General features: G+C 37.8%; 1 protein-coding gene across 1 annotated transcript; it reads right to left on the bottom strand.

Moving 5' to 3' along the window:
• Positions 1–1,158: 1,158 nt before the first annotated feature.
• Positions 1,159–10,676, bottom strand: LOC107796952 (uncharacterized). Its single transcript, XM_016619774.2, has 12 exons — positions 10,497–10,676; positions 7,241–10,060; positions 7,029–7,136; positions 6,848–6,951; positions 6,634–6,724; positions 6,445–6,555; positions 6,258–6,323; positions 5,080–5,139; positions 3,565–4,122; positions 2,177–2,296; positions 1,840–1,959; positions 1,159–1,720 (listed from the first exon to the last, which is right to left on the bottom strand). The coding sequence occupies exons 2-12, from the start codon at positions 9,974–9,976 to the stop codon at positions 1,655–1,657; spliced, it is 4,140 nt and encodes a 1,379-aa protein (XP_016475260.2). The 5' UTR covers positions 9,977–10,060; positions 10,497–10,676; the 3' UTR covers positions 1,159–1,654.
• Between the last annotated feature and the right edge of the window lie 689 nt (positions 10,677–11,365).

Below are 11,365 nucleotides of genomic sequence, written 5' to 3'. Positions count from 1 at the left end.
AGGGTAAAGGTTAAAAAATTTGATTAATTCTTTCTTAATTTTCTAAATGACAAATATTTTAGACCAATTATTTTTAATAACCATGACAACCAAAAAAGGCCAGAGAAAGTATATATTTTTGGATTAACTGCTTGAAAAGGAAATAAATTAGCACCCAATGGCCAACAAAAGATTGGAACTTGATTTGCTAATTAAAGAATTATATCTATCGTTCAAATATAACGTATTCGAGGTCCAAGAACATCCTTCTACATCCAAAATCATAGATTTATGATGTTAGAGTCGAAATTGAGAAAGTTTTCTTATTCCAAAGGGAAATTGACATGTTTTTCAGAATCAAAAGAGATGTTCCTCTATGCAAAATCCTAGGTAACTGTGATAGGCAAAATCCAAGAGTTAGTTTTCAGGCTCTCTCCTGCACAAGATAATGAGATATGGTGAACAGTGTATGACAGTCTAGGGGTGCCAATTTGAGCCCAAACTCATTACCTGCCCAACCCGCCAAGAGATAAATGGGTTGGACTACAAACATTTTAGCTCATGGATTTATTTGGGTTGAGCCCAAATTAACCCATCATTTTTTATAGCTTATTCTGACTCATGAAGAAGCTCAAATACAACCCAGGAAGCTCACCTAAAACAAAGGATTTCAACCCAGCTGAAGGCTTGTCTGGAAACTTACTTAGTTGCCACATCATTAGTTTCTGTATCTAAATTTAAAAATGAGAATCAAGGTATTTAATTAGTTTTAATGTAAATATGAATAATTTTGTAATTAAGTTGTGGTGAAATTTACTTATTTAGAAATAACATAAAAGATATTTTTCAACTTAACTACAAATTTTAAATACTAATTTATTATTTAAGAAAATATATTTTGATTCTCAAAATACTAATAATATTTTTTTACCTTTTATACATAGGCGTATAAAAGGTACGGTAAAAGGCTTTATTTATGCAAGATAAACATATTTCTAAAATATGAGTCAAGTTGGGCGTATTAGGCTATGACTCATTGTTTAGCTCATCTTAACCCAACCCATCTTAGCTCAAGTACACTTTGAACTGGGTTAGGTAATGACTCATTTATTGACTGTTTATAGAGATTGATATTGTAAAATAAAAAGGCGAGGAACGTTGAGCTGGTACACTTAGAAATGCGTCGAAGGAAATTTCTTCATATCCCGGTGTGTATCCTCCAAAGGTATGGTCTACAATTCTGAGAAAACAAAAAAGAATTACAAGGACTTGCCAACAATAGCAACCAGTAATCTTGCAGTTTTTTGTGTATCAAACTCAAAAGCACAATTCTGTATCACAAAAAATTTGTTGCCATCTTTTACAACATCTCTACAATTGATCAACGCTGTGAAAATTCTAAGAATTCTGTGCTCCTTTTAACACTTTAGTACCAAAAAACCCCACGTACAAAATGCTCGTAGTACCAACCAAAGGAAATTCATTGAAGAAGCCAATGTACATGCATTCTTCATTTCTACTCATCTTCGTCCCCGATGTGCCTTCTATTTAGGAGCCCAAACTCCTCGCTTCTGGTAAAATCACCACTTATTACTTGATGAACTGCTATCCCCAATTGTGGTGCTTATATGAATCCCAGGAATCAACTCCTTCCAAAAGCTATGAATAAACTGTCTCAATTTATCTTAAAGAGGGTTTTCAGTTTCACGACAAGTCTCCAATCCTCAACAGACAGGTCCTTCTGTAGAAGGTTAAAGTAGTAGTCAGCAAAGCTAAACAGTTGCTCAAAACAGAAGAGCAGCGAATAAACAAAGGTGCTTGAGTGAAAGGGAACTTCACCAAAAGCTCTACTTTACATACCCGGAAATTGGCCTTGAGTATGTCGATGGACCTCCTTGAAATTTTACTGACAAGCTCATCCTCCTCTTCAAAATGCCTGCCAAACATCTTCTGTTGCTCCTCGGGGTTAGATCCGACAATCTGCAAAAATGTGCATAAGTGAGACCTCATGGGTAGCAAAGATCAAAATCAATTGCTTAGAACTCATGAAAAAAGTCACCGTGAGATACAAAACAATTATATGGGGAACCAAGAGAAACTACTACATCAAATTTTACATTCAACAAACAGGTCATAAAGAATGAAAATTTTTAACTAATCCACAAGTATATATACAAAAGTGTCAACCACTTCATACCTTAATGGCCACCCTCTGGCCTTTCTTCGCAAAGTCAACAGGCTTATGGTTGTTCTCAATGGATGCAACACGACCAATATCAATGAAGTCCTTTTGAGGAATACATATTGGAGTTCCAATCTGTTCAGATTAAGTTCAGCACAATGAGGACCAAAATACACATGAAAATTTTGCAGTCCATGATTGACGATTATGTAAAAGCAAATTGAAGAGTGCTACTATTTCTTTTATTTTCTTTGAACACTGTAGCAAATTGACGAGTGCTACTTCTGCCAGTATGACAATGGAAAGCTTAATCATGTGAACCCTACAACATGGCCACAAACAACAACATACCCAGTATCATCCTACATCGTGGGGAGCATGGCCACGATCAATAAAGTGAAATACATGTGGAGGGGTAAACCAGGAGAGAACATGATGTTACACACTCCTATCAAACTATGCAGGAATATCTAACTAGAACTAACTAAAGAGGATCAAGAACAAGACAGGACTTGAATTCTGTATGTGTTAAATGTTCATCGAGCAAAATGTCTAAAGGTGGCATGACAGAATCAATGATGGAAGAGAAATGGAATGTGCTTAGAACTAAAAAATGGTTTTTCCAAGGACCAAATCTCGTAAGTAAAACAAAATAAGAACTCTATCTTGGACATGCAAAATCATGGTGTAAATGAAGATTGCTCATAACCTTTTGAAAGCAGAGAACTCAGTTATAATGATACCCAGCAGAAAAACTGGATTCTAATCATACCCGGCAACAGCTCCAATGGAACCTTATTACATAATCAGGATCGTCAACTTTAAGGAAGACTATAGAGAGAACATATCCATGCAAACTTGTATTTCACAAGTGGTAGCAGTCTAAAGAAAAGGAGAAGATTTTGTAAATACATTATAGAGAAACTTCAAGTAATTTAATGTGTTTAGTTTAGATGTTACTTTAAAGTGAAAGAAAAAAGAAGCCTAGAAAACACCGATTCTTGGAATATCACTACAGTATAGTTTCACCAAACAAATACAAAGTCTCCAGAATACTGACTATCCATAAGTTTATTTACATCAGAACAGCTATGTCTCAAGAACGATGATATACAAAGAAGTTCACATTTAACGAGAAATCAATGTGAACAAGCCAGATCCATTCCCCCAATCCAATGGAAGAATGAAATTGGAGAGAAACTGATAGTATCAGTGAAACCCATTAAACATTGATCATCTATTCTCATTTGTATTGCTGATGTGCACACAGACTGGTTTTCCCAAATGAAATGCAGAGATAACATTACCTTTTATTTGTCTTCTTTTTTATTCCTTTTTGTTTTACAGTTAGGTTGGTGAATGAAATCAATGAATCATGAGACATAGAAAAGAAAAGTTAATACCCTGGCAATGCCCTCAAGAACATCAACCCCCAGAACAATTGGATCCTTCTTGTTGAAGACACAATTTGGTACGATCTTGAGAACACAAGGGAAGACTGCTTCTTCAGCAACTTCCTTCTTTTTTTCTTCCTTGATAGTGTCCATGTAGGCCTTAAACTGATCAAACAAGTGGTATATAATATCAGCCATGAAAACCTTGACACCAAGTTCATCTGCAAGTTCCCGAGCTTCCTGTGTCACTTTAACATCAAAGGCCAAGATGGTTGCATACTCTTTCTTCTTCTCAAGCATAACACTAGCTTTCATGACATCCTTTTTATGCACAGGGCCTATGCCAATCCCACTGACAGGTATGCTTACTTCTGGAGTCTTCAAGAATTCCAGCAAAGCTTCCAATGATCCAAGTGTAGATGCTTGAACATATACTCCCTCTCCACTTTTGTCGATCCTGTTCATCACTGACCTCATATCTTCCATTGCTGCTTCTTTGATGTCTTCCACGTCGTCATCAGGCCCCACAACATATAGACTAGTGCCAGCAATTGCATGCTCAAGGCCCTGCACAAAAACAAAAAGAACCAAGGGGGCAGAAGGGAGAATTCCCTCAGTCTCACTTATTAGTGGAAAAAACCACTAATCGATACCAAAATAGTAAGTAGTGCCAGCATCACACATCAGTAACAAAACTTATCAATACATTCATGCAAGGGACTCTAAGGTTATGGCTCGCAGGTTGGACTCCAAGTCAAATTTCGTTGAAGTAACAGAATATACACAACAACCATCGGATTTCTTTCAACTATCCTAAATCAAAATAGGATATTTATATGGGCTTCTCCATCAGAACTACTAGCAGAGGTATCACATAATATCCAACCTAGGAATATAAGAAATTCTGAACAGAATTAATATGTTCAGGGACATCATGAACAGAGTGGGAAAAGAAAAAGAGATGTAATCTGTGCCCAAATTAGAATAACCTTCTCATCCCCTAGCATAAATTTCACCATAATTAGTTGAATACGAGATATCAGTGGATTGGTTTGTTTCGTAACGGGAGAAAAGAGAAAAGGAAAGGGGTGTACATGCAAAGGCCAAAGAGATAGCTCATCCACATATATTTTTTGTGCAATTCAGATGCTTCCTCCAAATCTTTGTGAAAGTTGCTACACTTTCAACAGTAATCAAGACTCAAAAGCTATATCCAGTGCATTAAAACCTCCTCTGCCACCGACCGATCCTAGACAAAAAAATTCTAAATAATTTCTTTATTAAATAAAAAACGTAGGCACCCAAATATAGCATCATCTAATTCTAACTACAAATTAAACTGAGACTCAACTACATACGTTACAGATCAGTTGCCATATAATCTCCTTCTGTGCCTCTGCATCAAATCTTACCCAATAGACTTTCTAAGCTTGATCTGAAGACTGACCGAAAATGAGCTCATAGATTTACAAGTAGATGATAGCTTTTTTTATAAGAGATAGATTTAGAAGTAGATGACAATACCTGAGCGGTAATCTTTATACCCTGGGCAGCCTTGATTTTCTTATGATGCAAATATGTTCCCTGAATAGGATTTTGCCCAAACAAAAGAAGACACTTTCATCAGTATTTCATTAGATAAATCATATACACAAAAATCCAAAGAAATTAACATGACAATCACTTCACTCTTCAGAATTTTTTCATGCTACATGGACCAGAAGGTCCAAATGCAGAAAAATAAATTAGGACATAACTGAACCAGCAGACTTGTGTCCCACATTCAAAAAATTAAATTAGAATTAAAGCGGATCTACTGATAGTGGATATCGCATATTTTAGGAGGGGCAGTTGGAATTTGAGACACAATTCTGGAAGCCTCAGCGAATTTCTGATCTTTGTTTCTTTCGTTCAGAGAAAATTCAAAGTGGTGTAAACCAAGTGTGTCTATGTATGTCAGCAATCTAGAAATAAGTACGAGCTCAACAGCCCCATGTCCATGAAAGCATCCACGAGCATGAAATGATTAACATAACTCAAAAGATAGAGGTCTAATAAACCAGGTACTGATACCTATCACTAATTTAAAAGAAGGAAAAAGAACAGATTTCATGAACTCAACTTTCCATACAGCCACATCTTTCTTGAGCTAGAGCCCCACACAAAACTTCAATTTTTTGTAAGCCACATTTGGCATTGAGAAACCTAATAACTCTAGCTCAGCGCGTACCTTGACAATCCCAGGACAGATATTACCAGAATATGATCATGTTAGATTCAAACAGATCTAGAAGACATGACCGAAATGTAGGTTATTTGAACATCCTCACGATCTTGCACAACCTTTCACAATTAAGCCACAACGATGAAAAATAATAAAAATTTAGAAGACTGAATACTCACAACATACATACTTCGAACTTTTAGCCCACCCGTTAATTAATTCTCCCCACCCATCATTCCCCACTCTTTTTTTGCCTCTTACTTTTGTTGATACAGGCGGGACAAATGGCTTATTCATTGTTTCAATAATTATATAGAGTTGAACTAACAACAACTAGTACTCCTCAATGCCTAGCAAATTCGGGAAAATCGAAGGAGTTGAACCGAGGTTAGAGAAGCTCTTTTTGATCAGTAGATTAGAGATGCTTTAATGCAAAAAGAATAACTTGGAGTGCCTAGAGGAAAGCGTAGTCCCATACCTTTACTCGGAGTTCCTTCATTGGGTGTGGCGTTAGTAATGCTCGGATTGAGGTAACAATAGGTCCCTACACACAAAAAGCGGAAAATTATAAGACACTCACCACAATGGAGGATCTAAACATAGCACGGAAGTAATGGCTCCCTAAAGATTAAAGAAACGGACAAGAAAAGAGGAGAATTCCATGCCTGCATGCCACAAACAACTATTTGATCTCCTTCATGAAGCACACCATTAACCAAAACCACATCAATGGTTGTCCCATGACCCTCAATAACCTTAACCTCCAAAACCGTACACTACCAAAGAGTAACAACAGTTAATCAACCCATATTGAGAATCTCTATTTAACTGACAATGATATGTGAAAATGATACCTGAATTTCATTGCTGAAAGTAAGTCTCTCGACCATTGTCTTTTGTGTCCATTGAACAAGTAACAACAACATGTCAGGAATACCTTCACCACTGTTACATCAATAAGATCCAGAGAATCAACATATTTGGCTAAAATCAACAGTCTAATGGAGTACTAGACAGACACCCCAGAAAAAGGATATAAAAGGGGAATGTACGCAAAAATATACACACCTGATAGCACTGGTTGGTACAATACTGAAAGTATCTTTCCCCATATCTTTGTTTTTGTAGTACAACTCTGTATTTATTCCTTGTTCCTTGAACTGGGTAACAACCTGTAACAATTGAACAGAATTCTGTTGAGATAAGGTCCACCAATTGAGGAATGGTCAAATCGAGGAGTTATAAGAACCTGAGTAAGCCTATTATTAAACTCAAACTGAACATCTTTGGACTGTTGCTTCATCGCCTTTACAATGGGAGCATTTTTGCAAACTTTCCATCCATACAGCCTATCCACCTGCATAGCGAAAATATCACATGAAATAAAATAAGCGACAGAAATTAAAAGAATACAATCAAAATAAAACCATAAAAAATTGCATCGATATAGATGATCTTCACCTTATTCAGAGCAACAATAAATTCAGTATTCCTCATCTTCAGAAGATTAAGTGACTCTATGGTTTGTGGTTCTAGCCCATGCATAATGTCAACAACCAAAATTGCAATATCACATAAACCTGAACCTCGAGAACGCAGATTCGTGAAAGATTCATGCCCAGGAGTGTCAATGACCAACAAACCAGGGACCTTCAGTGTGGCATCAGCTTTAAGCTCCTTAGTTCTCTCGCGTATATTCTCAGCTGGAAAGTAAGTTGCACCTATCTGCTGAGTAATCCCTCCAGCCTCACCTTCTTGAACATTAGTGCCTCGTATGCAGTCAAGTAGCTTGGTTTTACCAGTATCAACATGACCCATAATACAGCAAATAGGAGACCGGAGATTGTCTTCACTCTGGTTAGGAGGAACACCAGGTTTTACTGTTACCCGGTCTTCAGGGCTTCCTTTCTGCTTATTTTGGTCTGCAACCCTATCCTCGGGTTCACCCTTCCTACTTTGGTCATTCTTAGGAAAACCTGCTACAGTTGCAGCAGCTTTTTGAGTAGGAACAACCGACTTGGCAGCAACAGGCAGAGTGGCTGCATCATGAGCAGCTGAACTTGCTGCCTTAATCTCTTTCTTAGTTATAGGTTGCGGTTCTGAATCTACCTCCTCGTCTTCAAAAGCACTCTTACCAGGCAGTTTTAGATCAGCATCATCCCAACTCTTTGCATCCCATTCCTCATCATCTTCTTCTTCAACTTCATTTTCTTGTGCATCAGCTACTTCTGACTTCTCCTCTGTAATCGTCGAATCCACATCCTCAACCTTCTCAGTTTCCATGGAATCAACCTCGGACACAGTCTCCTGCTGATGTTCTTTAATTTCTGTGCTTTCCAAAGACTCTTCCTGGGCTTTGCCATTTGCCTGAGCTTGTGGCTTCGACTTCTTTGTTTTATAAATGGGCCGTTTAGTTGTCTCTTTCTTATTCTCACCCCCCGGGAGTGGCAGTGTCCCACCATTAGCAAGAAATTGCTTCCTCATTGCTTCTAATCTTCGAGCTTCTTCTTTTTGTTTTCCTGTAAGCAGTTTTCCCTCTTGCTTCTTCTTCAAGAGCTTTTCCTTCTCTTTCTCCTTTTTCAAACGTTTCTTCTCTTCTGCAAGTCTTTCTAGTTCTTCCTGACGAAGTCGTTCTTCTTCTTCCTTCCTTAGCTTTTCCTCTTCTTCCTTCTTCTTCCTTTCTTCAGCTTCCTTCATCTTTTTGAGTCTCTCTTGCATTTCCCTAACCTGCTTTGACTGTTTCTTATCCGTCAATTTTCCTTTTGCATCATTTTTTGTTTCTTCCTGCTTTTCCTCCACACTAGATGCTGCTGCTGCAGCTGCCTTTTTCTCTTTTTCCTTCTCCTTCTTTTTTTTCTTCTTCTTTGCAGCAGCAGACTCCACAGCTCCTTCTTCTACTGTTTCCTTCTCAGGAGCATCATCACCTAGTTGACCTTTCTCCTCTTGTGGAAGAGGAGCAGGAGCCGGTGCAGATGTATCTTGCCCTTCACCAATTTCCGACAGAATTTTATCAATGTCATCCTCCTCTTGAGCCGTTTTACCACCCTTTTTCTTCTTCGATTTATCTTGCACCTGCACTTTCTCTTCAGAAGGAACAGGAGCAGGAGCAGCAGCTGGTGCTTCACCAAGCTCTGCTAGGATCTTGTCAATCTCATCCTCGTCTTCTTGAACTGTACGCCCACCCTTTTTCTTCTTGGATTTGTTCTTAGAAGTTTCTGGCACCTGCTTTTTGCTTCTGTTATCATCAGCTTCTTCAGGATTAAACCCCGTGCTAGCTTGTTCAGGTTCAACGTCTTCCCTAACATCATCTTCATTCATGCTGACAGCACCTTTTTTCTTCTTCTTAGATGACTTCTTTTTACCTGCAAAAATCAGTTCTGGCACATCATCCTCTTCAACCGTCTCAGCCTCCAACTTAGAAACAGAAGTATCTGCCTCTTCTTCTTCATCAAGAAGTGCCGAACTAAATGAATTGCCACCAATCCTCCCTGTACTAGCAACCACTGGTTCTTCATCTTCCTCAGACCGTTGCCCATCTTCATCATCATCCTCATCACTAATTGTATCAAAAGCTGTAGAAAACACACTTGCACTGCCTTTACCAGGCTTCGACTTCTTCACTTTCCCAGAGAAGGGGGCAATGCTTCCATCTTCTTGGTCACTATCCCTCGTTAGATCCAACCTGTCTTCCTCATCATCATCCTCTCCAAGTACTCCATAATTAGAGGCATTTGGCCCACCACCTTTCTTCCCTTTTTTACCTTTTTTCTTGCCACCTGCTACTTTTTCTTCCAGAACCACAGGTTCTTCAGATAACTCTGTTCCAACAGAGTACTCATCATCATCAATTGGCACATTCTTCTTCTTAGATGACTTCTTTTTACCTGCAAAAATAATTTCTGGCTCATCATCCTCTTTCACAACATGCTTCTCGTCCATTTCATCGTCGTCGTCGTCGTCATCTCTGGGGCCCGATTTCTTGCCCTTCTTGCCTTTTTTCTTACCAAAGGCAGGTGCAGCCGGTAGTGAGTCGTCCTGGACTGAAGGTTCTTCAGACAATTCAGTTCCAATAGAGTACTCATCATCGTCAATCACCCCCCGATTCTTCTTCTTCGACTTACCTCCCCCACCACCTGCAACCTGCTTGGCAGGCTCAGGGTTATCCTCTTGGCGTTCTGTCCCCTTCTTTCTCCCCATTATTCAACTTTACTACTAGCAGTTTCGGCAGATGATGTATTGTTTATCCAATAAAAACAGGAATCAAAACAAACCTTCAAAACCCTACATCCAAAATCAAAAACCGAAACCCAAATTAAGAAAACTAATACAACAAACTGATAATCCAAACAAAACTTTAAAACCCTACATCCTAAAATCAAAACAGATGCTCAAAATTTAAGGAAACTAATACAACAATCTGATTAGTTCACCAAAACACTGACCAAAACTCCAATAAACAACAATATCACACAGTAGCAAAATCTAATTCAAATGATTAATAGACTTAGATCTAATCAGTTTTAAAACACATGGAGCATCATGTATCTTAATTCATCTTCATCAACACATCCAAAAAATTAAAATTACAAAAAAAAAAAAAGGTCATGCTCAGATACACAATTATAGAACTAGAAACAAAGTAATACACATTCCGAAGATAAAAATTAATATCGGGAATAAGAACGTTGAGCTGCCATGAGAAGAACGGTGCTGTTACCTTAAAGATTGAAGAGAGAGAGAGAAATGGAGAGATTGAGGAATCGGCCGATAAGAAAGAAGCAAATGGAGGAAGGGTTTGATATGTGAGAATAGTTTATAGGGGTATGCTTTTTTACAATTTCCTCCATTCTAGTAAGTGAAGTACTAACAATTTTTATTAGACCCTCCTTTCCCAAATGTCTCAAGATGTATAAAATAGCTTTACTAAGAATATTATTCCATGGATTAGAATATCGGAGAATTTGGATGCAAATTCCATACTTCTATTAATGGGTACCATCCTATCCTTTTTAATGTTATGCCCCAAAAATCTAACAGATATTTAAAAATCATCATTTTTGATTTTGATATTACCAAACCATTTTGTATAATAATCTTTTTAAAAAAATCAAGATGTTTAAAATGAGATTCCCTTTAATAATGGAGGGACCCAAGGCTCTTAACTTTGTGGTCGTGGGTTCGTGCCCCACGGTGGGCGCCAGGTTACAGAAATAGAACAAACCTCAGATGGTACTGTTAAAATCAGGTTCAATGAACCCGAACAAACTGATAATATCAGTTTATCATCTAGATTAACTAGATCTAATTCTTCTTATATTTCTCCAATTGATTATGTGGTAGATTTTCCATCGAGAGCATCCACATCACAGATTAGAGAAAATGAAAGATTTAATGAAGTCAGCATTAGCAGTGATAATATTGTTAAGGTCAATAATAATCCAGATATGTTCCATTCATAGATATCTGACCCACTATAACCTTGGTGGTAATGATCATTGTCGTATTCTTCTATCAGGACATCTTGGGGTGTAGGTTTTGGGTAGTAAAACATTCTTTGGTATGGTTTTCGAGCATATTTCTCAGAGA

This window comes from Nicotiana tabacum, chromosome 6 (assembly GCF_000715075.1).
Source record: "Nicotiana tabacum cultivar K326 chromosome 6, ASM71507v2, whole genome shotgun sequence".
NCBI classification, from domain to species: domain Eukaryota; kingdom Viridiplantae; phylum Streptophyta; class Magnoliopsida; order Solanales; family Solanaceae; genus Nicotiana; species Nicotiana tabacum.
This window is presented reverse-complemented; position numbering and strand designations above follow the sequence as displayed.

Excerpts from the sequence above, each read along its gene's own strand:
- LOC107796952 (XM_016619774.2), bottom strand. The coding sequence starts at position 9,976 with ATGGGGAGAAAGAAGGGGACAGAACGCCAAGAGGATAACCCTGAGCCT. Across the intron at positions 7,137-7,240 it reads TTATTGTTGCTCTGAATAAG|GTGGATAGGCTGTATGGATG; the intron begins GTGAAGATCATC and ends TTCGCTATGCAG. Across the intron at positions 2,297-3,564 it reads TTCTTGAGGGCATTGCCAGG|ATTGGAACTCCAATATGTAT; the intron begins GTATTAACTTTT and ends TAATCTGAACAG.